General features: G+C 58.8%; 2 protein-coding genes across 14 annotated transcripts in view; both read right to left on the reverse strand.

Moving 5' to 3' along the window:
* Positions 1–209: 209 nt before the first annotated feature.
* Positions 210–4,978, reverse strand: NKX6-3 (NK6 homeobox 3). Its single transcript, XM_086379628.1, has 3 exons — positions 4,467–4,978; positions 2,176–2,345; positions 210–588 (listed from the first exon to the last, which is right to left on the reverse strand). Exons 1-3 carry the CDS (start codon positions 4,846–4,848, stop codon positions 349–351), a joined length of 792 nt encoding a protein of 263 aa, XP_086235754.1. The 5' UTR covers positions 4,849–4,978; the 3' UTR covers positions 210–348.
* Positions 4,979–9,360: 4,382 nt separating this feature from the next.
* The window catches only part of ANK1 (ankyrin 1), a 241,630-nt gene continuing 223,237 nt past the window's right edge, over positions 9,361–27,753 (reverse strand). For 2 of the 13 annotated variants that reach the window (XM_086379616.1, XM_086379619.1), the window contains exons 39-44: positions 26,868–27,426; positions 23,648–23,885; positions 18,474–18,557; positions 17,419–17,559; positions 17,043–17,176; positions 9,361–10,452 (exon numbers count right to left, since the gene is read on the reverse strand). In XM_086379616.1, the coding sequence (XP_086235742.1) occupies positions 17,078–17,176; positions 17,419–17,559; positions 18,474–18,557; positions 23,648–23,885; positions 26,868–27,426 (1,121 nt within the window). In that variant the 3' untranslated portion in view covers positions 9,361–10,452; positions 17,043–17,077. Of the gene's footprint in view, positions 10,453–17,042; positions 17,177–17,418; positions 17,560–18,473; positions 18,558–19,533; positions 19,948–23,647; positions 23,886–26,867; positions 27,427–27,753 lie in introns of those variants that run through there. The other 11 variants (XR_015155928.1, XR_015155926.1, XR_015155927.1 and 8 more) reach the window with 11 other exon arrangements.

A 27,753-nucleotide genomic window follows, 5' to 3' on the forward strand; every position in this document is an offset into this window, starting at 1 on the left:
CCAGGCTCGTGTCTCCCTCTTGGCTCCCTCCCTGCGCCCCCCACCTGGAGGAGGGCAGGGAAACCCACTCCAGATTCGTGCCTGGAGAGCCCCTATGGACAGAGGTGCCTGGAGGGCTACAGTCCATGGGGTGGCCAAGAGTCGGACACGACTGAGCAGCCCACACTAAGCACGCACCCCCCGGGAGGCTGGCCTTTCCTCCCCCTCCTTCTTCCTCGCCGTCTCCAGCTCCTCTCCCTCCTCCTCCTCCCCTCCCCGACCCCTCCGCCTCCTCCTCCTTGCCCCCCCGCAGCCCCCGTTAGCCCGCGCGGGGACCGCGGGGACCCCGGAGGCGGCGGGCGGGCGAGATCAGACGCCGTGGGCACCCAGGCCGAGCACCGAGAAGGCGGCGCGATGCTTGCGCAGCAGCAGCCGGATCTTCTCGTCGTCCGAGTCGGGGTCCAGGGGCTTGTTGTACTCGTCGTCCTCGGTCTCCGAGGCCGCGCGCTCCCCGCCCGCGCCCGCGCTGCCCGGGGCCCGGGGCGTGGACGAAGAGGGCTCCAGGGCGCTCTTCTTCCGCCACTTGGTCCTCCGGTTCTGGAACCACACCTGGGACGACAGGGGCTCTGAGGCTGGCGCGCGCACGCCCCTCTGGGGCCGGCGGCTCCCCGCGGCGGCAAGCACTCTGCATCCTGGACTGGGTTCAGCAATGGACCAGGTTGGTTTGTTTTGTTTTTTTTTGGAAGAGGGCAATAAAATAAAAGCTGAGTGCAGCAGCTTTTTCGGCTTCCCTGTAACCCTTCCGTGTGGTATACATCTTCTCCTTTGCCATCTGGGTATTGGGGTGGAAGGGGCTGAAAGGCTTTTAACCTCCTAGACGTGCAGTGAACTTAATGAATAATTTCTCCAACAATAAAACTAACATATGCTTACTGCTGGGGATAGAACCCTGCAGAAAGGACCCAAAGAAACAGAGCCATGTGGAGAGGGCGCTTCCTCTCCAGCCAAGTTAGTATTGGGCAGAGAAGGCTGCGGAGGGAGGGGGTATGGGGGCACGGAGGCCGGGGGATGAGGGTGGTTTGGGGGCCCTGGGGGAGCCCGGACCAGGTCCCCAGCTGCCCGTGTACCTCCCACTCCACTCAATCCCATCACCTTGTCACAGATCCAGGCAGTTCCAGCACAGCTCAGAGCTAGCGGGAGATGGTGCCCCGACCCGAAGCCCCTCAGGGCACAGTGAGCCTCAGAGTTGCCAGGGTTGCCCCAGGAGCCCGCATACCCACTTTCAAGTGGGAGGTGTGCAGTGGGAGGGGTACCCCCGCTGAGCCTTGCCTCCACCTGGGCAGTGAGGTTGATGGGCAGTTGTGGGGAGGAGTTATATTCACTTTCAAGTTCTTTAAATTTATTTTATATTGGTGGTGAACCAAGGCCAAGGCTGCCTAACGGAACAAGCCTGAAGTGAGTGCTAATCTGGCCCAGAGGCTGCCATCAGCTCTTGAAGTTTCAAGCCTTGGCCCTGCAGGGGCTGGGAAAGGCATGGGGTTGGAGCCCTGTAATCCAGGTTTGACTCCCAACACTTACTAGCCAGTTACCATGGGCAAAAAACTTGGCTGAGTCGGTGGGTGGCTCAGACAGTAAAGAATCTGCCTGTTGTCAACCAAGTATCCTTCAATTAAAAAGTAAATACATTAAAAAAAAAAAAAAAAGAATCTGCCCGCAATGCGGGAGACCTTGGTTTGATCCCTGGGTTGGAAAGATCCCCTGGAGAAGGGAATGGCAACCCACTCCAGTATTCTTGCCTGGAGAATCCCGTGAACAGAGGTTATAATCCATGGGGTTGCAAAGAGTTGGACTAGACTGAACCATTAACATGTTCACTTTTCACTTTCAAGTTGGGTAATAAGACCCCACCATTGCGCTCCTGCACTGCACACACACACAAAGTTGCTGTGAGGTTTAAATGGGCAGTTACACATCCGGCTCTCAGAAGAGGGTGCCATGGACGACAGCCATCGGGGTGATGGTCACTGTTGCCGTCTCCAGGGTTGGGTGGGCAGGCAGTGCCCACACACCTGGACAGCCTTCCACTGAGCTGTAGTTGCCACGAGCGTGGGGCTGCCTCCCTGCCAGGCAGTGGCGCCCCATCCCGGTGGGCTCCTCACTGCCACACAGACAGCCTCTTCACCCGCCCGGACTCACCTTGACCTGCGACTCAGTCATCCCCAGCGAGTACGCCAGCCGCGCCCTCTCGGGGCCAGCCAAGTACTTGGTCTGCTCGAAGGTCTTCTCCAGGGCGAAGATCTGGTGGCCCGTGAAGGTGGGCCGGGTGTGCTTTTTCTTGTGGATGCTGTCGCCCAGGGGGTCCGGAGCTGGGGGGAGGAAGGAAGTGTGCCCTTACTGCGTTGAGTGTGAGGGAGTCCCAGCCCTGCCCTGCCCTGCCTGCCCCACAGGGTGAGCACCCCTACATAGAAGCTGCTGAGGTTGCGGGGTCATTGGGGCCCCTCTCACCTGAGCAGCCTGCCTCTGCCTTGTCTAGGTGGGCAGGGACCGCAAGGGCACCTGCCCCCAAGCTGTAGCTAACTGCGGCCAGAGGGTGCTTAGAACTGTGTCTCCCCGTGGAACATCCTTGCTACTCAGTGATGCCGCCCCACTAAGGGGCAGGAGAAGCCTCCTATGGGTCTCTGGGATGTCCCCTCAGGTCACCGAGAAACAGATTTGATGCCTCTACCAATGATCAGGACCCCGGGGGCCTGGGAACTCCTCCACTTTCTTGCTCTTGAAAGAGCAAACCGTTTTCCAGGTTTCTGGGAAAACCAGAGCCTTAAGCTCCAAGTGACTGCCTGCTCCCCAGGCCTGGGAGCCATGAGGCTTCCACCCCACCGGAGAGTCTGGAGGCGAGGGCTCAAGAACTGAGTCCTGTGTCATACAGGACTGGAGAGCTTCCCGCCAGCTCTCTGTTTAACGTGTGACAATATATATGCTTCAGTGATACTGTCAGACACAGGGCGTTCTGCTCCGTGACTACCTAGAGGGGTGGGATGGGGTGTGGAGGTGGGAGGGAGGCTTAAGGGGGGAGATTTTATATATATATATATATATATATACACACACACACACATACATACTTATGGCTGATTCACATTGTTGTACAGCAGAAACCAACACAACAGTGTAAGGCAGTTACCCTCCAATTAAAAATAAATTTTTTAAAATACCCAAACAAGCGTGGGAGGCAGGTGGGAGAAGTGACCCCTGCCCATCCAGGGCAGCCTCTCAGGAGCTTGGTGTGGGGAGGGCAGGGGAGGAGAGTGTGGATGAGCCCGGGGCAAGCAGAAGGTTCATATGCTGGGCCTCGTTCAGCATCGTCTGACCCCCACATCCCACGTCCTCGGGTCACAGGTGAGGAAACCGAGGCAGAGACAGGAGAGGAGACCCCTGGAGAGACTGTCACTTTGGTCCCCTCCCCTTGAGTGAATCCAGCCCCTGACTCTCAGATGCTTTGCTGTGTGTGTGTGTGCTTTCGGGGTTGAAGGGCAGGGTGCAGAGAGGGGGCTGTGTGTGCAAAGGGGGACATGGAGGGGAGGGTAAAGCACCCCCAAACCAGCTGTAAGATAGGCCCCCTGTGGGCCTCATTGTGTTTCAGGCCACACAGGTGGGAGGCAGGCGTGCTCCAGGCTTTCCTGGGCCGCCCCAAGCCCCCGCTGCAGTGCAGGCCCTCCGAAGGGGGACAGAAGTGGACGCCCCCTCTGCCTCTGCCTAATGCGGCCCGGGGGTGGTTCCGACAGCCACGGTCACCCCCCTGTGCCTCCCGGGGGAGGTCTCCCTGCCTCTGCACGACCCGCCACCTCCCCCAGGCCCCGAATGTCAGCCTGAGGCCCCGACTGTCAGCCTGAGGCCCCGCACCAACTCTCTGAAAGCCACAGTCTGGGGAAGGGTGGGTGAGGGGCCCCCCACCAACAAGGAGGGCCCAGCGGGATGGGGCTCAGCAGCGCCTCCTGGAGGCTGGGCGGCCTGGCTGCTGCTGTTGACCTGAACCTACACACCCCCAGGAGGGAACCGGCCCCCCGGGATCGGGGCATGACCCAGGTGGGGTCGGGGTACATTCATGTCCCTGAGTGCTGCTGGGGCATGGGGGGACTCTGCGAAGGTGATGAGGGGGGAATTTCTCTTCACTGGAGTGAAGTGGTGACACGGCTCTGGGTAAGAGAAGTAAGGTGAGTAGGACCTTACAAAGGATGGGGTGGGCTGTGTGGTCCTCTCTGGACCCCAGGGTCCCCAGGAAGGCGGCTGGTAAAAGGGGTGGGGGCAGGGGTCAAGATGCCCATCCAGGCAAAGCCAGGGCGGGAGGGGGAGGGGAGAACCCTACGCCGTCCCGGGTGGAGGGACAGACCCAGGGTCTGCCTCAGGCAGTCCAAAGGCTGCCAGGGGAACCCCCCGCCCCCACCTGCGCCCCCCATGAGCGTCCGCTCCCCCCTCCTCCCGGTACTCACTGCTGCCGCACTGCCGCCCGCCTCGCCAGTCCTGGCCCGCGTCCGCCCAGCAGTTCCGGGTCCGGGTGGGGTATTCGCTCCCCGCCTTGGAGAAGCTCCCCACCTGGGGGCCGTAGTAGACCCCCTGGGAGCCGAGGCCACCGAAGCCGGCCACGTGGGGGTAGCCGGGCAGGAGGCTGCTGTTGGGCGCGGCCACGGGCCTGCTCAGGATGTCCGTGATGCCGTGGGGGGTCCCGGCCGGCAGCTGGGGACCCAAGCCCGGGGGGCTGAGCTTGTAGAAGGAGTTCTGCATGGAGTACTGGCACACAGGTGCCTTCATCTCCGAGAACTGGGCCAGCGGTGTGTTGTTCAGCAGGAAGGGGCCCTGCAGGTTGGACTCCATGGCCCCCCCACAACAGGCCAAGGGGAGGCCGGAACCCCAAATCCGGGTTCCTAGAGCCCCTGAGGTCCAGCCCAGAACCCCATGGCAGCTCCCGAGGGTCAAATCGGCTCAAGCCCCGGGCCGGCCTCACCCCGAGGTGTCCAGCCCAGTCCTTGTCCGGGTCCCCGACCACGTCAGACACGGGAAGTCAGGTGTCCCCAGGCAGGTGCCAGCCCCCACCCCTTCCCCAGCACCCCTGCTGTCTCCCCCTGCCTGGGGAGAGGCGGCTCCCCACGCCTCAGCTCAGGCCCCTTCTCTGCCTCAGAGCCTGGGGACCCTCCATGAGAAGTTTCCAGTTCAGAGAAGCAACATTTCCCTGATAAAGATGGGGCCCATTAGAATACAGACCCGAGACTGGCTGAGCTGCCGGAGTCGCCTCGCCATTGGTGGAAACCCTCTCGGGCCTCACATTGGCTTTTCCTAGACAAATTGCACTTTGAAAGATTGACTGTAAAATCAACCTGTGTGTGTGTGTGTGTGTGTGTGTGTGTGTGTGTGTGACAGAGAGAGAGAGAGAGAGAGAGACAGAAAGAGAAAGAGTGAGCACTCAGGAACCTCTGTTCATTCCGAGAAGGTCTACCCACTCCTGGTTCAAGTGAGCATCTAGGAAAAAGTGGGTATCTGGGGGGCTGCCTCTGGGACAGCTGGAGGGCACAGCTCCTCCCCTGTGGTCTCAGGAGATGCTACCCTGAGGTGCCCAGGCCGCTTTCTGAGCAGATGCCCAGGCTTCTTGGGAGAGTGTACAGAGTGGACACGGAGGCTTGCCCCTCCTTCTCCGTGCTGGGATGGGTAAGTGGGGAGGCTGGGCTTTGGGGCCTGAGAGCCTGAGGTGGGAGCCTGCCAGGCAGGCTGGGCCGGGGGTGGGAGTGGGACCCCTCTGAGGGTTCTGGCTGGGTGCTCCCCAGGCTCTGGCTCCGCCTCTGGCTCTCCCTGATCCCCTCTGTCCTCCCTTCCGCCTCCAAGGACTTATTTGTGCTTCTGCCATGTTCTGCCTGGCTTGGCACCTGGGTTGGATGGGTTGATGGCTTGAGACGGCCATTGATTCAGTGATGGGTGCCTGTGCCAGCTTTTGGTTGGTGCTCAGTAAATATTTGATGGGTGAGACGAGATTGAATCACAGGGCACCCATATGCCTTTTTTTTTTTTCCTAATAAATTTTTACAACATACAAGGCTCCACCAGGGTCGCTTTCTCATTTTACAAATAGCGAAAACACAGTAAGTAACTTGAATCATTTCTGCATGAAACAGCATAGTTTCCTGCAGTTTATTTTTACTTCTTTCTTTTTTTAATAATTAAATTTGTTTATTTTTAATCGATGAATAATTGCTCTACAATATTGTGCTGTAGCGTTAGTCGCTTAGTCGTGTACAACTCTTTGTTACCCCATGGACTGTAGCCCATCAGGGTCCTCTGTCCATGGAATTCTCCAGGCAAGAATACTGGAGTGGGTTGCCATTTCCTTCTCCAGGGACAATATTGTGCTGGTTTTTGCCAAACGCCAACATCAGTCATAGGTATACCTACGTCCCTTCCCTCTTGAACCTCCCTTCCACTCTCTCCCCGTCTGTAGTTTCTTTTGAAATGCCCATCAGCATGTCACTGGTTTGGACATGCAACACGACAGGGAACATAGTGGCTGCCAGACAGATGGACTTGTGTCTCTTCTCTGCCTGGCGGTCCCAGAGCCCTTTCTTTCTGGCCCACGGTCGCCCTTTGCCAGGCAGAGACGAGCCTGCTCCTGGGTTTTCAGCAGGAGGCCCCCAGGGCCCAGGTTGTAAGAATGGCTCCCCTTTCACAGAGAGCCGGTTCTGCCCACACTTCTGTTATCTGCTCAGGCTAGAACTGGCTGTGACCCTGTCATGCAAGTGACTCAGGTTAAACACAAAAAAGACCTCACAAAGGCTGTGGACCTTGTTTTTCTGGAAGTTTGGATTAAACACAAGATAAAAGGTTTTTTTATCCATCTGAATTGGCTGGGCTACAAAGCTGTCCATCACCACCCTTTGGGAAGCCATATTCCAGTTCCCCACGTGGCTGCCAGAACCCACCCTGGCAGTTGTGATTCTGAACCTGTGTCTTAAAATCCCTCTGGGTGATGGTGGTGCACAGCACGGTTGGCCGCTTGGCCTGGATACTGAGAGAGACGCTTCAGAATCAGGCTGAGGCTGGGAGCACTCCTAAGACCCTATGACTGTGACTTGGCTATATACCCTGCCTCCCACCCCCACCAATGATGCAAACTTAGGAGGAGAAGCCAGAGTAAATAATTTCTTATTTCACTCCAAGGTCGACAAGGGCATTTGTGTTCAGTGATCCCAGGATGACAGACTGAAGAGACTTTACTACTTGCTTGATCCCTTCGCCCATTTGATGGATGAGAAAACTGAGGCCAGCTTGGTGGCTAGCCTTGCAGGAAGTGTTAGGAAATCAGAGCCATTTTGTTGGAAGTTCTTGAACTTTGGCACTGAGTGCAAGGATGAGGCACCTTCACAGGGAGCGCTGGGGGTCTCCCTGAAATGTATGCCTGCTGTGGGCTTACCCACCTACCTTGCTCTTTGTGGTTCCCTCTGCCCCCTCCACGGAGAAGGCAATGGCACCCCACTCCAGTACTCTTGCCTGGAAAATTCCATGGATGGAGGAGCCTGGTGGGCTGCAGTCCATGGGGTCACTAAGAGTCGGACACGACTGAGCGACTTCACTTTCACTTTTCACTTGCATGCATTGGAGAAGGAAATGGCAACCCACTCCAGTGTTCTTGCCTGGAGAATCCCAGGGACAGGGGAGCCTGCTGGGCTGCCGTCTATGGGGTCGTGCAGAGTCGGACATGACTGAAGCGACTTAGCAACAGCAGCAGCAGCTGCCCCCTCCAAACATCTTGGATTTGCCCCCATCACATGGTCCTTATGGGGTGGGACAGCAATCTACTCTACCATCTGGGGGGTGAGGGGCCTCTCCCAGAATGGGTGGTCCTGATTAAGGGGCTGCCCATGTTCCCAGAAGGTGGGCAGGTGGGGTGAAAGCCTCCCTGCAGACTGATCACCCCCAGACTCCTCCAGCCCCGCTCCCCCCCACCCCCAACTCCCTAAAGATGAGCCGGAAGGAGAGAGGGCGCCTGTGCCATTGAATCGATTTCTTTATTAATTTTGACATTTGTTCAGCTGGTGTAGGGAGAATGGTCTATACATCAGAGAAGGATGGGTAGGGGGGAAATTTCCTCCAGAGAACAGAGCCGTGTGGGAGAGTCAAGAAAAGAATCATTTTCATAACAATTTAAAAAAATCAAGGTAATTTCAAAACTTCTAAAAAGCGTCTAAGGTGCAGACTGCAGCATTCTCTAGGCATCGTGTGGCGACCCCAAACCCCTTCCCTACAAGCTCCTACTAGCAGCGACGCGGCATGCCGCCGAGGGCCGGGGCCGGCGGGCCAAGCAGCCAAGCCAGACAGAGCGAGGGGCCAAAGCGCAGCCAGGGCCGGGGCTCTACGGGGGCTACCGGGTCTGGGCGCCGGGGCAAGGCGGGGCCGATGGCGGCGGGAGGCGGCCCTGCACCTGTCTTCCTTGGCCTTCAGCGAGTCCAGCCGGCCGGGGGCGCTGGAGGGGTGGGGGGCGCCGGGGCCGGGCGACGGGTCAGGCTGGCGGCGGCGAGGATGCTCTGCGCGCCGCCCCGCGCGCTGAAGGGGGCTCCCTCTCCCCGCGCGCCCCTTGGAGGCCGGGCCGACCCCGACCCCGCCTGGACCCACGGGAACACGTGTGCTCTGGGGCCGGCCGGGGCCGGGGGCGCTGGGGGGTGGGGGGCGCGCTCTGCCGTCGAGGGAGCTTCTGTGCTACTTGGAAGGTTCGGATGTGTTCGGAGGACACCTCGGCAGAGCGGCGGGGAGGACGGGGGCCGGACATCCACACACAGTGTGGCCCTTGGGCGGGCGAGAAGAGCCTGCAGTCTCTCTCCGGGCCTGGAGGGCGCCGCGGGGCGGGCGCGTTGTGCTGATTCGGGCCTCCCTCTGCCGGGGGTCGGGGTGGGGGGCTCTGGTGTAACTTTAAGGCTCTTCCCTGATGGCACCGAGGCGAGGAACTTCGTCTCCTTCCTGCCCTGACGGCGGGGGCGCCCTGGGCCGGGAGGGTCTCCTTCCTGGCTGGGGCCTCCAGGTGGTCAGCCATCTGTCCCCCTGTGCTCCGCCCGCGCCCCCTGCTCTGCCTCTCCAGGAGGCGGGGGGCGGGGGGGGGCGGGGGCACCTTGACTGCCCAGCCCAGGCCACCCCCCCGCCCCATCCCACAGGCTGCCTGGACTTACAGCACCAAGTTCGCTCCGGGAGACCTCAGGTGGCCTAAGAACTGGGCAGGTCCGTATTCGCTAGCCCTATGCCCTTCCTTCCTCTTTTACTGAAAGACAGGCTGTGGAGTTCCTTCTCCCGCAGCCTGGAGAAGTCCTCAGGAGCTGAGCTGTTTGTGAGTGCTCTGTACATACTGCTAAAGTGTTTCTATTGGTTTGCATAGTATTTATTGTTTTCATATACACAAGGCTTGATTACTGTACAGTTTACACTTTGAACACAGACTAGGATATAAGTGCTTGAAGGTATAGAAAACCTCTTCTCTATTGAACATGCTGGTGCAATCCTGGGACAGCCATCGGCCCTCCCCCAGCTGAGAGCAAAGACCCTTCGGGATGGGGCGCTGGCTCCCTTGGAGCCCTGCAGCTAAGCCTGGGGGGTCCTCGCCTCAGATTCTTAAGTCCCTGACACAAGGAACCCCCGAATGCATTCTGAAGGTAATGATTTTCCATTGGAAGATGATTAATACTGGCGAGGAGAGAGAGAGAGAGAGAGACAACATAAAAAAAATTCCAGTTTATCCACAGGAGAGTCTATACAGCCTCGGACATCACAGTAAAATCTGTGTGTATACTGAGCAGAGGGGAGAGGTGTACATGTGCGGGCGTGTATGTGTTTCCTGATGCCGTGTAGCACATTCTGGAAGGTTCTGGAAGGTTCGGTCCACGGGCAAGGATGGTCACACATGGAGCATGGAGGTGTGTGGGTGCGGAAGGCTGGCAGATGAGGGCAAGGGATTAATGGTGTGGAACTGATTTCATGTCTAATTTTCTTTTTTTTCCCTTTTCAGGAAGCTCATTTTTCCCCCCCTTTCCAGGAAGCTCACATGGATTTCCTACAGAATGAGGTTGGGGGGAAAAAAAAAAAGTACCCTGTAACAAGCCAAAATTGAAATGATTTAAAAAATATCTCATCCCAGCCACAAAAGAGCCCTTGTGTTGCTGTTGCCTTGGCGCTCTCCTGCGCGCGTTTTGCGTCCCTCTCTCTCTCTGCACACCCCCTCTGGCTGCTTCCGTCCACATTCCCCACAGAGATCCACCGTGGCTAGAGGCAGGATTGAAGACTGTAGGTCATGCGTCTACAGTCATTCATGCGAATAGGTGACTAAAGGAAGTCCCTTACAGAGGTCATGCCGTCAGCCTCCAGGGACGCGTGCGCGGGGCCTCCGGGCCAGCTCTCCTCCTGGGTGCGTGGCAGAGTATGTGAAGTTCAAGGGTTGGGTGTCGAGGTGTGATCCTGGGGGACACACAGAGAGAAGGAGTCACTTAGAAGAGGTGCAACCCCAGCAAAAAAAAAAAAAACCGCCATCCTGAGCTTTTGCGCTGGTGGCCCCCAGGCAGGAGTGAATCAGAAAAAGCAGCCTCCCCAAGCAAGGCAGGAGCTGCAAGGTGCTGAACCCCGCGAGGACCTTCCTGAAACTCCGACAGGCCGACTCCCGGACCCAGAGGCTGCCACTAGCTCCATGCCCTCGGATGAGTTCCCTGGACGGCATGGTCACCTGGGAGAGGCCCCCCGTGTACCCAGCCCCCAGGAGAGGGGCCGGGCTAGGTGGCACCGCCCCGGCTTGTTCAGTTCAGTCCAGCCAACAGGCACAGGTGTCTCCTGTGTGCCAGCCTGCACGGAGTGGGCATGGCCTTGGGAGCTCATGGCCTCAAGGGACCTCAGTGCCACTTCGGTTCTGTCCATGACTCTTACTATCAGCAGCCTCTGGCTCCTCTCCCCGTGTCTTGTAGATGGACAGCCTCGACTGGGGCCAAGAGGTCTTTGAAAACCAGAGGCTTTCTCCCCAGGAGACGAGGTGTATCAGGCTGGAAGACGGCAGCTGTGCCAGCCGAGTGAAGTTGAACTCTGCAGCCTACAAGTCACAGCCACATGGCATGCCTGCCACCCCATGGGGCCACGTCTTCCAGCCTGGGGGGGTGGGTAAAACTCCAAGTTTGCAAGATCGGCCACCTGGGGTTCTATCTGTAGGAATTTAACATGAAGAAGAGCTGACAGCCTCCTAAGCGGGGCCAGAAGTGATACAGAAAGGCAGAAACTCATCTGAGGCACAGCTGTCTCCAGGCAGGGAGCTCGTCGTGGGTCCTACAGGAGCCAGGGTTGGGGAGGAGGCTGGAGGTGACCAAGGGGAACTCAGCCCCGAGTGGCTCCCCAGGGATGGAGAGCAGGCTTAAGCTCCTTGCCAGACCGAAAAGCCAGGCCTGCTGCTGCTATGGCGTGAGCAAGCTGTCGCCCTGGAAGGGACCCCTCCACCACGGCCCGTGTCCCTGTTAGTGAAGCCACCTCCTCGGAGTCCAAAACCCCATGCCCACTGCTGCCTGCCTTTGACCTCGGCTCCTCCATCAAGGACGCCATCCACCCTCCTCTCGGCTGAAGTTCGGCCCCTTGCCCTCCAGCCCTCTCCTCCAGGAAGCCCTCCCAAAAGCTCTAGCTCCCCTTCTCTCTCCCGTCTCGTGTCACTGCCTGGCATGTAACGAACAGTCAGGTTAAGAGCATGAACTCTGAAGCCAGGCTGCCTGCACTCAGCTCCTGTCTCTGCCGGTTTCCTGCTGCGTGGTCTCAGTCAAGTTACTTATGCTGTCGGGGACTCGGTTTCCCTTGCTGTAAAATGAGGCCACGAGGAGGATGCAGCTCGTTTGACTCTTGTGATGCTGGACAGCTAACCATCTAGGAAGCGCTCAGGACACTGAACGGTACTGGATGCCGCCATGGTCAGGATCCGGAAACGCTCCATCCTGTCTGTCCTGTCTCTCGTCTGCTGACCTCCCTGGCTGGAGTATCAACACTCTGAGGGCAGTAGCCAGCCTTTACTCTTCCTGTGGGGGGCACTTCCCAGGTGGTGCCAGTGGTAAAGAACCCGCCTCCCAATGCAGGAGATGTAAGAGACTTGGGTTCGATCCCTGGGTCAGGGAGACCCCCTGGAGGAGGGCATGGAAACCCACTCCAGTGTTCATGCCTGGAGAATCCCATGGACAGAGGAGCCTGGCAGGCTACAGTCCGTGGGGTTGCAAAGAGTCAGACACGACTGAGGCGACTGAGTGTGCACGTACATACCCTTCCCATGGGTTTCAGAGTGCCTACCCTAGTGCTGTGCCCATAAGAGCCCTTACAGAGTCCTGAGCCTGGGGAAGACAAGCTGGGATCTTCCTCCCGCTCTTCGGCCCTGACACAGAGCAGAGGAGAAGGTTCAACGTGGAGAGGGATGATTCTGGGGTAATCGCTCTTCCTGTCTCTGGGTGAGCTCAGCTCCAGGAGGCATTGGGACCAGCCGGCAGCGGCAGGGGTGGCCAGGGAGTGTGGACCTCCGGTCGCCACTGCCCTGGGTGCCCCTCCAGAAAGGTCTCCCCCAAAACGCTAAGACAACAGCCTCCTGCAGCTCCCAGTGGCTGGGCAGGTCAGGCTTTCCCTCATGTCATTTCTCTCTGTATGCCACTGGCCCCCACCCCTGCCAGCGTCTGGGGGTATCTCCTCTCTCCTGCAGCCCCAGGCTCCATACCTGCGGAGGCTGGGGGTGAGAGTGGACTGTCACTTAAAAGAGGAAAGTAAGCAAAATATGACCTCAGCCCTCCTTGTCTCCTCCTACGGAGACTGTGCTGTGCTAAGATGCTTTAGTCGTGTCCGACTCTTTGCGACCCCATGGACTATAGCCCGCCAGGCTCCTCTGTCCATGGGATTCTCCAGGCAAGAATACCGGAGTGGGTGGCCATTCCTTTATCCAGGGGATCTTCCCAACCCAGTGATCGAACCCGAGTCTCTTAGGTCTCCTGCACCAGCAGGTGGGTTCTTTATAGGTTAACTTTCACTTATTAAAATACCCTGGGCTTCCCTGGTGGCTCAGACAGTAAAGAATCTGCCTGCAATACAGGAGCCCTGGGTTCGATCCCATGGTCGAGAAGATCCCCTAGAGAAGGAAATGGCAACTCACTCTAGTATTCTTGCCTGGGAAATCCCATGGACAGAGGGGCGTGGTGCAAGGTAGCAAAGAGTCAGACACAACTGAAGCGGCTAACTGTTACTTATTTACTATTAAAATACTCTCTTTCCTCAGAGCTAACACAAGGCTTTGCAACCACAGTGTCTGAATGGAAAGTGTCTCTTGAAAAAGGAAACAAAAAAAGCAACAGCTATCCCATGCGTGGCACTGCCCAGCACCTGGCTGGGCACCTCTAACCTAGAGGGCGCAGGCTGCCTGCTCCCTGCTGTGCCCTGGCAGCGCTGACACCCTGATTCTTGGACCTAGAGCAAAACCCAGCAGCTGCTTCTGCCTGCTGCACACTGACCAGGCTTGACTCGCAGCAATCATCTAGATGCTTCAATGCGACTAGAAGGCTTCCTCCTCCGCCTGCCAGAACTCATGCGAAATCCTTCCCAAGGGCAGGCGGGATAGGTGCAGACTTGAAGTGGGCACCGGGGGTTGGGGTGTTCTGCCCTCTGAGCTGTTCCCCTGCTTTGAACCAACTGTCACCATCTCATCTCAGCTCATTTTTAGGCATCAAGTCTACAACTGTGCCGCAGGACCTCTAGGCAATTTGGGAAGAAAAACCAGAATGGGTCCTACTAATCCACTCTTCAGTCTGAGTCAAAATCCCTGGAGCTTGCCCCAGTCCTGAGCTCTAGGACTGGCTCAGTAGTGCTGGGCAGGGCCGGGAGTCTGCACTGTCACCAGGCGCCCGGATGAGGGCGACACAGGGGTGTGGGTGGCACTTTGAGAATCAGTGGACTGGGACTGGACAATTTAGAAAACCCTTTCCCGATCGTAAACCCACAGGTCACCATAACCACCCTACAAGGGGAAGATGCTGGGGCATCTGAGGCTTGGAGAGGTCAGCTGACCTGCCTGGGTCACACTGCACATAAGACCTGCAGTTGGTTGAGTGCCAGCATACACCCTGTATTCTCCTTACTCCTCACAGTTGCCCTCATGGTTACCATGGTTATTTTTAAGCCTAGAAGGAAATGGCAACCCACTCCAGTATTCTTGCCTGGGAAATCCCATGGACAGAGAAGCCTGCTGGGCTATATAGTCCATGGGGTTGTAAAGAGTCGGACGCAACTTAGTGGCTAAACAACAACAGCACCAGAGTGACACGCATTCAGAGGGAGTAATTTCATCCTCCCCGTGGGAGACGGAAGCTTGAGGAGCAGGAGGAGCCAGACCTGGACCCTGGATCCCTGCCCAGCTTCCACTCTCTCTCAGTCAGTTCTCATTGTCTGCAGGGGGCATGTTCTCTCAAGTCGCCAGGACACCTGAATTAGCCAGGCCTGGACCACTGTTCCCCAGCAAAGTGCTGCTCAGGGTTCCTGCCAGCCTCTGGTCATGACATGTTTTTCAACCTATGAACACACAAGCCTGTGTATTTCTGATCAAAGACAACATATTTAATGTACCACTGACCCTTGAACAATATGGGTTTGAACTGCAGGGACCCACTTGTACATTGGCTTTCTTTTTCAATAAATATAGTACTTGCATTTTCATTTCACAAGATCTTTAAATGAACAAGTTCATATTGGATTACAGATCACAGCACGTAGAGTTGAAAGAACCAGGGTTTGAGCCCAGGATTCTATCCAGACTGTTCCAGCTTCCTGCCCTGGGGGTGAGTCATTCATCAAAGCCTTTGTTTTTTCAGGCAGACAGAGCAGTGCTGAGATTTTCAACTGCCTGGAGGGTCAGTGCCCTCTAAGTCCCAAGTTGTTCAAGGGTCAACTGGATATTGTTGCATTATTAATACTGAACTCGTGTCCTGCAGAGCTTTAACTCATGACTGAATGAAGCTCATCTAACACACGGATTTCCTCCACTCGGCCCATCACAGCCCTGCTGCTCTTAGCGACACTAGACAGGCAGGACCGTTTATAACAGTGAAATCACCCACCAACAGCACAAAGATGAAAAAAAAATTTAAAAAGGTGACACAAAATAGACACCAAAAGGATACTGGATCTGAGTGTGATCTGAAAGAGGGACAGAGAGACGGTCACCTTGTTTGACCTCCGCTGGGAACAGGCCCGCAGGGGACTCAGTGCTTCACCCCCCTGCACATCCCTGAAAGGCCCCGGGAGGGAAGCACTGGGCATGCTGGGTTTGGGGGTTACAATGAACTGTAGCTAGTAGGCAACTGTGCAAGTTAGCAATTATTTGGAATCCGTGAACCCCGGGGGCCTGTGCAAGCTTGCAAGTGGCAGGTAGCAAAGCATGAAGGACTTAGAGCCCTCACCCCCTTCCCCATCTTGTCTGCAGTCTGTCTTGCTCAGGGGGTAGAGCATTGCAGGCTGTCCCCTGGGTTCTTGGGACCAGACAGGAGCCTCCTCCACGCTGGCCCCGGCACTGCACACTTTCCTGGCCTCTTCCTGGCAGAAGCCTCAGCCCTTGGCAGTAGCCTGGCCACTCCGCACCCCGCCACCCACGCCCGATGGTCTTGGACCTGCATCTCCTGTGTGTGTGTGTGTGTGTGTGTGTGTGTGTGTGTGTGTGGCGGGGTTCAGCCACTTTGCAGATCTACAGAAAAAAATTTCCAAAATGTTTAGGTTCCGTCCTTCCCCTCGCCTGCGGTCTGGGCCACCTGTCTCCTGTTCAGGAACATCAGCAGAACCCGAGCCAAACGTTGCTGCCCTACGCAAAATAAGGCCCAGAGTGTCCTCTGCTTTCCGCTCTGCTTTCTCAAAGTATTTGGACCTCTAGATTATTTCTAGGACTGACCACAGCTGATGCTCTAAACCAGCAGCCCGCTGGGACCCTGGCAGTGTAGGGGTTAACGCGGTGACCTCCTTAAGCTGCTGAGAAGTCAGGTCTAATTTTATCCTATGAGTGGATGGGCCAGACTCCCCGCCCCTGCTCCCCAAGTGCTGAGGGAAGCCCAGAGTCAGCACTTCTGGGGGCTCGGGAGACAGCAGCCCTGCGTTTTCTTTTTTTTTTGCCGAGTGCAGAAAGCGAGCCTGCTGGCCGCGGGCCCAGAGCCAGGCCCTGGGGGTGTAAGTGACAACAACCCTGTGCGCGCGGGCGCCGGGGCCACGTGCTTCCTGCTTCCGGCCGACTCCCACCCCGACGCGCCCGGTACTGAGCTGACCCGAGCTGGGCACAGCGAAGGGCCTCGGGGCAGCTCAGTACAGGACCCGTCAGGGAGGACGCAGGTCCAAGCTGGCCTTGAAGCCCCCGGCCCAGCACTGCTCAGCCCACTGGAGAGCCTTCGCCTCGTCCTCACGGCCTCCTTTCCTCCCGCACTTCACATCACGCCCAGGCACTGCCCGCCCCCAGCCTCTGTCACCCCTACAGCCTCCTGTTGTTAACTTTGCCTCTTCCTAGAAAGCCAGGGAGTCACATACTTCAGGAAACACCAAGGAGGATGGAAGCCTTGGATTCCGGGTTCAAGGCACAGCTGGGTTCCAGGCCTCGCCCTGATCTTCCTGGGCACGTGCACGAAACCTCACAGCTAGCGGACCCCACTGCGCCCTCTGAGGCCCTGCCCCCCGCCCACCCCAGGCTCCCTTGATGGGCTGGGCTTCCAGGATAACAATCCTATGGAGATGCCCCCAGTGCTCCTCACTCAGGGAAGCTCGTGTCCTGCGTCTGTTTTTGCACTCCCGAGGAACCGGTCAGCAGAGGCTGTGACAGTTCTCTCAAGGAGGAAACGGCTCAGAGGGCACCGTTAGTAAGCGGGAGTCTGAGCTTGGAGACCACAGCGATGCCTGGTCCTCCCACTTCATGCTGGGAGAGGCGGGAGTTGGCCGAAGGATAGGGATGCGAAATGAGCGGCCGTGGCGGAGGTTGGGGGTGGGGGCGGCGGGATACCGGGCCATGCAGACAAGACTAATGTCCGTGTTACCTCCAAAGAGGCCATTCCATAAGAGGGGCTGGAGATCACTGCTTCCCCCTTTTGAGGCTGGCCCGCTTCACTATCTGAGCCCCCTTCCTGCCCTCTATCAGGTCCGGCTGCAGGCCACTTCCTCTTAGCTCCACCTGGAGACAGCAGTTCAGACAGAAGGCAGGACAGATCACACAGAGAGATGGCAGGAAGGCCAGAGAGGACAGGCACCCTACGGAGGCGGCGGGAGTGGGGCCACCAGCACCAGGAGGCTCGAGGAGGAGCCGGCAGACAGGTGAGAGGAGAGCCCCAGGCGGGCTGGCGCAGGGGGCAGCGGAGGTCACGGGCCGGGCCCTCTGAAGGGTGAGGGCCTGGGAGGCCGCGGGCCCAGCAGTACCTTGGCGTGAGTCATAAAGGAATCAATGTCCGCCTCCATCTCACTAGGGTCCTCCGGGGGCCCCTTGGAAATCACCTCCTCAAGCTCCTGGGTGTCATCGGCTCCGGACGGGTCTATCTGGCGAACGACTTTGCGAACGATCTGGAAAAGTGAGAGGGAGGGCAGGAGGGGCTTGGGGAAGCCGTCGAGGAAGACCTTGAAAGGGGGCAGGTCCCAGAGGGTGGTGCAGTGGGTGCGGGCTGTGGCCCCAGGTGCCCTTCCCTGTGGTCAAGGTCAGGGGCGGCCTCTGATCCCCATGGTTGGATGGGGAGCCCGCACTGGGCAGTCTCAGAAGGCCTGGAATTTGTGGGGGTCTCAGCGGGGCTCAGGGACAAGTGGGTCTGACGCTGTGACTTCCATCTCTAGCCCATGGGGTCCATTCTGCCTGCAGGTGTGTGACGGACGTTTACACTGTCTTCCCTGCACAACGGTGAGCCCCTGATGGGGAGGGCGTGTCTGTCCCTTCGACTGTCTGTTCCCTAGTCACACATCTGAACATGCCAATGACTGTCTGCTCTGCACTGACCGTGTGCAAGGAGTGGGAAGGTGAGAACATGCACAAGCGTGAAGCTTCTCATGTGAAAGGAAAGACCGGGCCCTGCTCCAAGCGAGCGTGTGCACTGGAGCCACACCGCTCAGCCTCAGCCAGCACAGCCCTTGTCCGGCAGAATCACGGCTCCTGCTGTAAACTTGCGGCCAACCCCATGCGTTCTCACATCCTCTTTATCTCAGGAAGCCCCATGGGGACCCCCACACTGCTGTGACACAGCTGTTTTCAGGGCCAGGCGTCACAGGACTGGGTTTGGGCTGTATCCACAGGGCCCCGTCCTTCTGGAACACAGCCGCCCCAGCTGAGCTCAGGCTGTATCAGGCAAAGTAAGGACCGCCACGTCTGGAACTGCAGCAGGTACCCGAACCGTCCCATCTGAGCCGGGCTTACCCTGCTGTTAGGGTAGTAAGAAGCTGAGGGTGAGCTCAAAGCCCTCTGCCCAGCTCAGGGGGGACTCTGCACCCACCTTCTTGGTGATGACGTTGCCCTGCTCATCTGTGAAATGCTCCTCTGTCACCTGCTCCCCTGGAATATTCTGAAGCTCATTCCCCTGGAATCAGAGGAAGGTAGAAAACTCGAGATGGATAAGAGGGGATGAGATGGAAAGAAAGGGGAAGTGAAAGTCGCTCTGTCGCATCCAAGTCTTTGCGGCCCCGTAGACTATTCAGTCCATGGAGTTCTCCAGGCCATACTGGAGTGGGTAGCCGTTCCCTTCTCCAGGGGATCTTCCCAACCCAGGGATCAAACCTGGGTCTCCCGCATTGCGGGCAGAGTCTTTACCAGCTGAGCCACACAAGAGAAGCCCAAGAATGCTGGAGTGGGTAGCCTATCCCTTCTCCAGCGGATCTTCCCGACCCAGGAATTGAACATGGGTCTCCCGCATTGTAGGCGGATTCTTTACCCACTGAGCCATCAGGGAAGCCCAATAAGGAAATAAGTTAGCAGTAGCAGCAGCAGCCAGAGTCTGATGAGACCCCACCCTGGCAGGAAACCGCAACTCAGCAAGAAGTGAGTTGGACTGACTTCCAGTGGCTGCTCCAAGTTGAGGCCGGGGGTGGGGGGGCGGGCACCCCTGGGGACCCTGGGCCTGAGGTCGGGAGGGGAGCCCAGGCTCACGGGAGCGCTGAGTGACGGATCCCTGCCATCATGCCCCGGAATGGGGAAAACAGGGGCGGCGATGATGCAGGTTGACGGAGGAGCTCCCAGGAGAGGGAGGGAGAGCCTGGCGTCTACTCCTACGGCACTTTAAGGGGAAGAACACCCCAGCCACAGACGCTCGCACCCCAAGGTGGGGTCTTTCTGCCTCCCTGAGCTGGTTGTGGACAGAAGCAGAAGGAGGGCCAGCCTCCTGAGTCCCAGAGCGGATCCTTCTCAGCCATCGTGAGGGACGAGAGGTGGGGAGGGCGGGAAAGTGCCGCCCAGCTCCGGCCTGCACATCCCCAGCGCCTCCCAGCCAGGCCGCCCGACCTCTCTTCCTGTGGGGCAACCGGACTGGTGCTCCCCGCGCCCCCCCTACCCCAGGTTACCTTCAGGAGGACCCGGCGCCGGACCACCCTGGTGGAGATGGTCTCCTCATCATCACTCAGCCCCTCACTCTCCCCCAGCTCCTTGTCCAGCTCCTGGTGGACGTGCTTGAGCATGAAGCCCAGGGAGCCCCGGACGATGTGCGCCACGTTCTGGCAGCTGACCAGGAAGAAGCCCAGCAGCACCAGGGTGACCAGGAGCTGGGTGACGAAGGTCCACATCCTTGACTGCTCACCAGCCCAGGCCTCCAGGGCCTGCGGAGCCAGGGCGGCGGGGCCAGCCGCTCATTCTCCCCGGGGACTCCGGAGGCCCCCCAGGACCCGCTCCATTCTCCCCGGTGCACGGGAGGCTGCAGGGCCCCCACCGTGGAACTGCCGCGCAAGTGCCTGCCCGGCTGAGCGCCCGCCTCTGCCCCCGGCCTGGCTGACGTCAGGCCCCAGTAATTCTAGCTCCTGAGCCAGCTGCCCCGGGCTGTCCAGCAGGGCCAGAGGGAAGCCGGCAGGTGTGTGCGTCCCGGGCACCGGACGTGCGTGTTAAAGGGCATTTTGAACAACGCTGCCCCCACCCCCACCACCGAGAGCCCGCCCCTGTGCCAGCCAGAGGCAGCTTTAGCTGTGCCCAGGAAAAGGGTCCCATTTAGGACTTGGGAAAAAAATCAGACGTCTGCAGAACGCGGTTCCTGGTGTGTGTCCTAGGCGGCTACCACCAGGACCACGGGGATGTCCACTGGCTTGCTCGTGGGGTGGAGCCAGCTAACACCCTGGAGGGTGCAGGGTTTGTTTCAAAAATAGCACCCCCCCAGGGTGAGTGGTCAGCCCCAGGAGCGCAGGTGTCCAGCACTGGTGGCGGGGGCCTTGGGAGCCCATGTGATTTCATGAGCCCCGTGGCCCTCGGTGGCCCCCCTGCCCTGCCTTAGGCAGCACAGCCATCCTAAATGCAAGTGAGTCCCAGAGTGTCTATTTAGGGCCTCTCCTTCATGGCTCTTCCCCAGGCGGGGCTGGCAGCGCCAGGGCCAGGAACCAGGCGCCTGCAACTCGCCTCTGCAGGCCTGGCTCCGCAAGGCAGCCCAGCAGCTGAGGCTCGAAGGAGTCCCGTTTCCAGGACAGGGCTGCTCCTCTCTGGGCAGCAGCGGGCATGGCAGGAAGAACCAGAATCAGGACTGGCACCCTGACCCTGCGGAGGTCTCGCAGGGTGGCTGGAGGCCTAGCGGGGTGGCTAGGAGTTGCGGGGGGGCGCTCCTCCGGGCCTCGGTTTCTACAGCCGTCAAGATGAGGGGTGGGTTGTGAGCCCACCCACCGCTAGGGACTGTGACGGCCCTCACCCCACGCAGCCCACTGCCCAGGTGGGGCTCTGCATGCCCTTTCACACATCAACTCGGTTACATTAACACCGTCGTGTCTCTGGTGTTCCCACATCACGCAAGGGCAGCGGAGGCACAGAGAGGTTAATGACTTGTCTCATCGCAACACAGGAGTGCCAGGGATGCAGACACAGCACATGTAGGGGGCCCTGGAGCCCTGGGTCCAAGCCTGGGCCAGGAGCCCAAGGTCAGATGCTGCCTACCGGGCCGAAGAGAGGGGCTGGCTGCCTTCCAGGCTAAGGTCCCTAGTTACAGTAACCACCACCCCCCAGCCCCCACTGAGCTTTGAGGCTCACTGAAATACCAGTCAACAGGTGCTCTGCACACTGTCACCTTAAACAGGCCTCTCAATCATTCCCCGGGGCCCCAGGAGACCGTGAGGAGACAGTTCGCCCACCCTCCCATCCACCCTAGACAGGGACCTGGGACCGGGAGGGCTGGGACTCTCCCTACCCTGACACCGGGCCTCCTGGGGCTCAGTTTCCTTATCTGTAAACGAGGCAGCTGGGCACAATGACCCTGGAGGGTTTGCTTCTCCAGGATCCTGCCTTCTCTCCAGTCCTCCCCCTCCCCACAAAGCCGAGCCCAGACAGGCTCCTATGCGATGTCGTCCCCAGGACTCGCGGTGCACAGACCTGGGTCTGGGGGGCACAGACCCAGGGTGTGGGGGTGGGCCTGGTGCTTTGGGACAAGTGTGCACGACCAGGAGTGGCAGAAATGGGTGCAGTCTGACCACCAAGAATGCCAGGGTGGCCTGGGGTTAAAAACGGGTGCAGCAGCCCGGCCATCAGAGGCATGTCCTTGTCAGGGACGGCTTCTAAATAAAACCCTGTTTAATTCCTGGCACCTCTTGGCAGCCGGCAGCCCAGGCCATGGTGGAGCCCACCCGGTCCTGGGGTCCTCAGAGGTACCTGCAAGGCTCGGGCTGGGACAGGGGCGAGGGGAGAAGCTGGCAGTGAAGGGGAGGGCAGAAGAGGACACGTGCGCGTGGAAGACGAGGGACCAGGGAGATGCAGAGCACACGCTACGCATGTGCTAAAAGTATCGATACATGTTACAGAGCGGTGACTCCCGCTTCATACAAACACAAACTAAAACGATGTCAAGCACTTCCCTGGTGGCTCTGTGGATAAGAACGCACTTGCCAGTGCAGGGGGCACGGGCTCGATCCCTGCTTTGGGAGGATTCCACGTGCCGCGGAGCAACTAAACCCAGGGCACCACAAAGACTGGGCCCGAGTTCCAGGGCCCGTGAGCGGCAACGACTGAAGCCCACACGCCTGGAGCCCGTGCTGAGCAACAAGAGACGCCACTGCAAGGAAGAGCAGCCCCCGCTCATCGCAGCCAGAGAAAAGTCCATGCCAGCGAAGACCCAGCGCATCCAGAAGTAAACAAATAAATACAATTATTTAAAAAAAATTATGTCAAGATCATAACGGGCTTCCCAAGTGGCACTAGTGGTAAAGAACCCGCCTGCCAATGCAGGAGACGTGAGAGAGGAGGGATGGATCCCTGGGCTGGGAAGATCCCCCGAAGGAGGGAACGGCAACCCACTCCAGTATTCTTGGGCTTCCCTGGTGGCTCAGACGGTAAAGAATCCACCTGCAATGCAGGAGACCTGGGCTCGACCCCTGGGTTGGGAAGATCCCCTGGAGGAGGGCATGGCAAACCACTCCAGTATTCTTGCCTGGAGAATCCCATGGACACAGGAGCCTGGTAGGCTACAGTCCATGGGATTGAAAAGAGTCAGATATTACTGCAGCGACTGAGCATGCACGCAAGATCATAAGACATCTGGGATTAGTTTCAAGATAACGTCAGGGGGAAGTGTGTGCTGGAAGGTGATAGGCTATCCTACCCGGTTTTGTATCTATTTGTAATTTTTCACAATGCAAAAAGGTTTCAAAAAACACATTGAAACAGATGTCCAAGGAAATGGGGAGTCAAGACAAAACCGAATAAATAAAGTAAGTAGCGGGGACTGAAGGGAGGGTGGAGGCCACAGCCTGTGCAGGGGTCGCCCCCGCCCTCCACTGCCGTCCCAGCCTGTCCCCACAGGGGTCTACCCGCATGGGCACAGAGACCCCAGTGAACCCTGGCGACAATCCTTTCTCTACCCCATTTACACAAGGGGACCCAGGGGCCTGGAGGAGAGTAGCTGGTTATTGGCCCCAAAGACTGGGTAAGACCCAAATCAGCCAGCGGCCGGGCCTCTGGGTTCTAAGCCCTTCTTCCTAAAACATGACAGAAAAAGAAAACAAAACCAGCCCTCCAAAGACCCTGATGCTAGGAAAGATAGAAGGCAAGAGGAGAAGGGGGCGACAGAGGATGAGATGGTTGGATGGCATCACCGACTCAATGGACATGAGCTTGAGCAAGCTCTGAGGGAGATAGTGAAGGACAGGGAAGCCTGGCGTGCTGCAGTGCATGGGGTCACAAAGAGTCAGACACGACTGAGAGACTGAACAACAACTACAGAGCCCCCCTCTTATCCTGTGACCACCTTAGGCATATGAAGGGCGGCCGGCGGTGGGGAGCGGGAAAGGGGCACCATAGGTGTGCCTGGGAGTCTCTGGACCCCCATCAAGGAGAGCCCCTCCCTGCCCTCAGAGGGGTCACGGAGGCTGACAGATGGGCAGACAGAAAGAGAAGCCACCGCCCCAGGCTTTAAAGAGAAACCACTCACAGCGGGGGTCTGAGCGAGTAAGTGGATGCCGGGGACCCTGGTCCTCCCTGCCCGAGGGCGCCCACCTTTACCTGGAGGGAGACGGTGCTGCCAGCCTCCTGCGTCCACTCTTGGGGGCTGGGCGGTCTCTGCTCCCTGCCGACCTCAGACTGCTCAGCCGCAGGCCCGGGGCCCTCCTCGAGCTCTGGTGAGCCACCGACTGTTCTCTGGAATAAGTGTGGGCCCAGCGGGGCCTCCTCCAGCTGGGAGCCATGTGCAGCCTCTTGCAGGTAGGAGACGATAGAGCCTTCCGCATCCCAGTCGTGCACCCTGGCCCCCGGGAAGAGACCGAGGACACCCGTCACCCCCAGCTTCCTCTCTCGGGGGTCCTCCCTGTCTGGAGCCTGCCCTGCCCTCTGGAGGCTGGGAGGGCGTGAACCAGCACACAGCATCGGCCCCGTCCAGGGACGCAGACACCGGTGCCGCTGGGCCTGTCCTCTGAGTGGACGGCTCTGCTTCTGTGGCCCTGTGATGGTCTGGTCATCAGGGGTCCCCACACCCGCCGTCCAGCCCCCCATGGTGCTCCCATCCCACAGTCCTCACGGCGGGGCTCAGCAGGTGGGATGACCCCCCCGCCCCTCAAAGCAGGCTCTTCCACAGCCTCAGGAACACAAGTGCGGGCTCCTCCCTCCCTCGCCGGCCGTTCCTTCCCAGTGTCCTCTGTGTCTCCTCCTAACTTTCCCAGGCTCAGTTCTCAGACCTCTCTCCCTGTCTATATCCACTTCCCAGGTGAGGTCATTCAACCTGTGGCTTTAAGCCCACCGGCGGGTCCCCAGCAGCTCGTCCCTGAGCTGCAGGCCTGTGTGTCCAACGGCCTCCTTGACACCTGCCTGGAGGTCTCTGATGGGCATCTCGTGGGCTCAAGTCCTCACCGAGGGGCTCCTCCCCAGCTGTCTCCCCACCCTGCAGCAGACGGCACCCTGGGTCCTGCAGGTGTCAGCTCAAGGACACCTGTGTCCTCTGGGACACCCCCTCTTTCTCTCAATCACTATATCTTATTTGCCAGCAAATCCTTGGGATTCCACTTCCAAAAATACATCCTGAGCATGACTACTCCTGGCCAACCATCTGGGTCCACGTCACTTTCCTGCACCTCATCTCCCTGCGTCTACCCCTGGCCGCATCTGGCTGTGGCCCGATCACCTTGGATCTCTGCTCAGAACCCTCCGACGGTTCTCCATCCCACCCAAGAAGCACCACAGTCCTTCTAGGACCCCAAGGCCTGCCATGTCAGGCCCCACCACCTCCCTGATCATCCTGCTCCAGGTGCAGCCAGCTCCTCGCTGTCCCTGGAGTGCGGTGGGCATGCTCTGCTCTGAGGCCTTTGCACCAACAGGGCCTCTGAGGCACCTCTGCTCAGATGCTCACAGGGCTTGTCACCTGAATTCCTTTACGTCTTTCCTCCAAGTCACTCTCAGGCGCCCCTGGCCGCCTTCTCTGTAATTCCACCCTCCCCTTTTCCTGCTTTATTTTTTCTTTTCAGCACTTGGCACTAATGAGCATTTCTTTTTTAAAATTACTTTCCAATCCATTTACTTTATCTGTTTATTTTCAGTTTCCCCTACCTAGAACACGGGCCCCCACCACCAGGATCCAGTGCCCGATGATCTGAGATGGAGCTGATGTAATCAGAATAGAAATAAAGGGCTCAATAAATGCAATGCACTTGAATTATCCCCAAACCATCCCCCCCGCCACCCCCACTTCATGGAAAAACTGTCTTCCACGAAATCGGTCCTTGCTGCCAAAAAAGACTGGGGACCGCTGCACAAGAACACAAATGTCTCGCGGGTGGCGACAGTGTTTTGCTTAAGGCCACAACCCTGGCTTGGAGGCATTTGCACAGGGGCCTGGCACACAGCTGGCCTCAATACTCACTGTCAGGTGAATGAATGAAATCCATCTGTCCCCACGGGAGGGCTGGCCCAGGTCACAGAGCCCGCCAGTCATGCTCTGAGGCTTGGCCGCCAGGCCCCTGGTCCCTGTCTAGGGACGCTACTGTCACAGCGGTGCAGTGGCCAGCACACACGGGCATCCAGTCCATGCTTGTTAAGCAAAGGGCCAGTGCTTGGGAGGCCCAGTTTCACCTTGGATCCTCACCGCTCAGCCTGCCCAATTTTCCTCAAGAATCAAAGGGTTCATCTGGGGCACTGAATGAATCCCGGCTATCCTGTCTCCTAAACGGCTTTGTTTTCCGTCCTGCTGGGGGATGGGGCCACACTGAGCGGCTCCTCCCTGGGGAGGCGCCATCTGCCGGGGCTTCTGGGAGGGGGACACGGGTGGGAAGGGGACAGGGGAGCAGGTTTCCCACGGTCAGGCTGGACCTGAGCTCCACGGGGGTGGCCGCGGCCTCCCGGGAGCACAGGAACCGTGTACTTTGGGGAAACTGAGGAGCAAAGCAACAGGGAGGACAGGGCCTCGGCCACGCCCTTCCTGGGCCAGCCCCAGAGGCCACGGTGATACCTGTCACTCATCTGTCTGTCTCGCTCTCGCCCCAAGACCCCTCTGCACTTAGCCCAAGCGCCAGGGTGCGGTGGGCTGTCCACCGCATGGACGTGGCCTGGACACTCTGTGTCCACCGAGGCGCACGAGGCCCTTCCACCTGCACTGCCAGCCTGGCCGGGTCCCAGGCCTTCTCATGGCAGGAAGCGTGGCCAGGAGCTACCCAGGAGAGGAACCATCTTCAACAGCTGAAGCTCTGTCCCGCCCAGATAAGCCCAATTGGCCTCACTCCTCCGGAGAGGCGTAACTAGAAAGGGCAGCCTTATCAGCTCCGTCACATGCAGGCCCTGTGACTGCCCACCCGCTTGCCTGGGCCCTGGAGCTTCCAGGTTTCCAATTATGGTTTGCTTTCAACAATCGACACAGCAGTGACCAGGCCCAGGGCCCCCAGCTCTGCTGTACTGCCAGGGCCGTGGCTTGTCCCAGCCTGACAATCGCTCTCCCCATCCCAACACCCCCAGCCTCTCTCCTGGGGGCTGCACAGGAGTTGGAGGTGGGGCGGGGAAGGACTGGCCTTTGCAGACGCAGCTCCACTCTTTATCACAACACAGAGGCCTGCGTGCTGGCTGGGAGGTGCAGGGGCAAGCTGGCACCTTACTGAATTATTTCCTCCAGGGCGTTTGGCACACAAGGTTTGGGGGGCAGCAGCATATAAAAGTTCCCCCCTTACTCGCTGCTAGGCACAGGACCCCCCCGGAAGCCCGGGATGGCAAAAGGCACCCCGCCCGGCAGCCCAGCCCTTGCCCTTACCTGTCCTGGCTCGAGTCCATCGCCCAACTCACGGTGGGGGTTTCTGAGACTCGGGCGTGTACCCTCTGCTGGCCTGAAACAAGAGACACTTCACGCTCTGAGTCCTGCCCTGCACCTGTTGAGTCCTCCTGCCTCTCATGACCTGGCAGCTTCTCTTCTGACCTCTGACCTTCCTCCTGGTCAAGCAAATCGATAAGGCCATTTGTGGCATCTGAATCCACCGTGTCGTCCTCCACGAGGTCCAGAGAGCCCAGCGTGGGGCCCTGGGGTCCCTCGGAGAGCGCCCCCTCCAGCTTCCACTCGTGCCCGGTGGCGTCCGAGTCCTCGGCCTTGCTGCACTCCAGAGAGGAGTCCTCAGCAGTGACCAGTGAGGGCGTGAGGCCCGCGGACCACACCTGCATGTCAGACATCTCCAGCAGGGCGTCATGCTCCGTGCCCGCCAAGGGGATGGCGTCTAGGACGGCCACCTCGTTCCAGTACTGGTCTGCGCGCAGCGGAGAGGGGAGCGCGTAGTGCAGGGAGGCGGGGGACAGCAGCTCGTCCTGCAGCGACGAGTAACCTGGATGGGCAGACAGAGGAGACGTGCTCCAGCGGCGCCCTACGTCATGCGTGCGCACGTGCAGGGCCACACACTCGAGCGCACAGGCTTGGCCACGATCGGGCATGCACATTCCGGGGCGGGACTGCCCAAGCCTTGCGGCTGCTGCCCAGGCACGTGGGCAAGATGACAAGGCTCTGGGGCGCGGGGCGCGGGGCAAGCCGGGGGTGGGGGCTGGACTCCAAGAGAAGAGAATGGAACCCTTGCTCTTCCGAGTCCAGAGCAGGGATCAAGACGCCTTGATCCAAAGGCTTGCGCCCGAGCCTTCCGACAGCCGCGTGGAAGGAG

This window comes from Bos grunniens, chromosome 27, assembly GCF_055505025.1.
Source record: "Bos grunniens cultivar Pamir isolate PY7600 chromosome 27, Bosgru_T2T1.0, whole genome shotgun sequence".
Classification (NCBI taxonomy): Eukaryota; Metazoa; Chordata; class Mammalia; order Artiodactyla; family Bovidae; genus Bos; species Bos grunniens.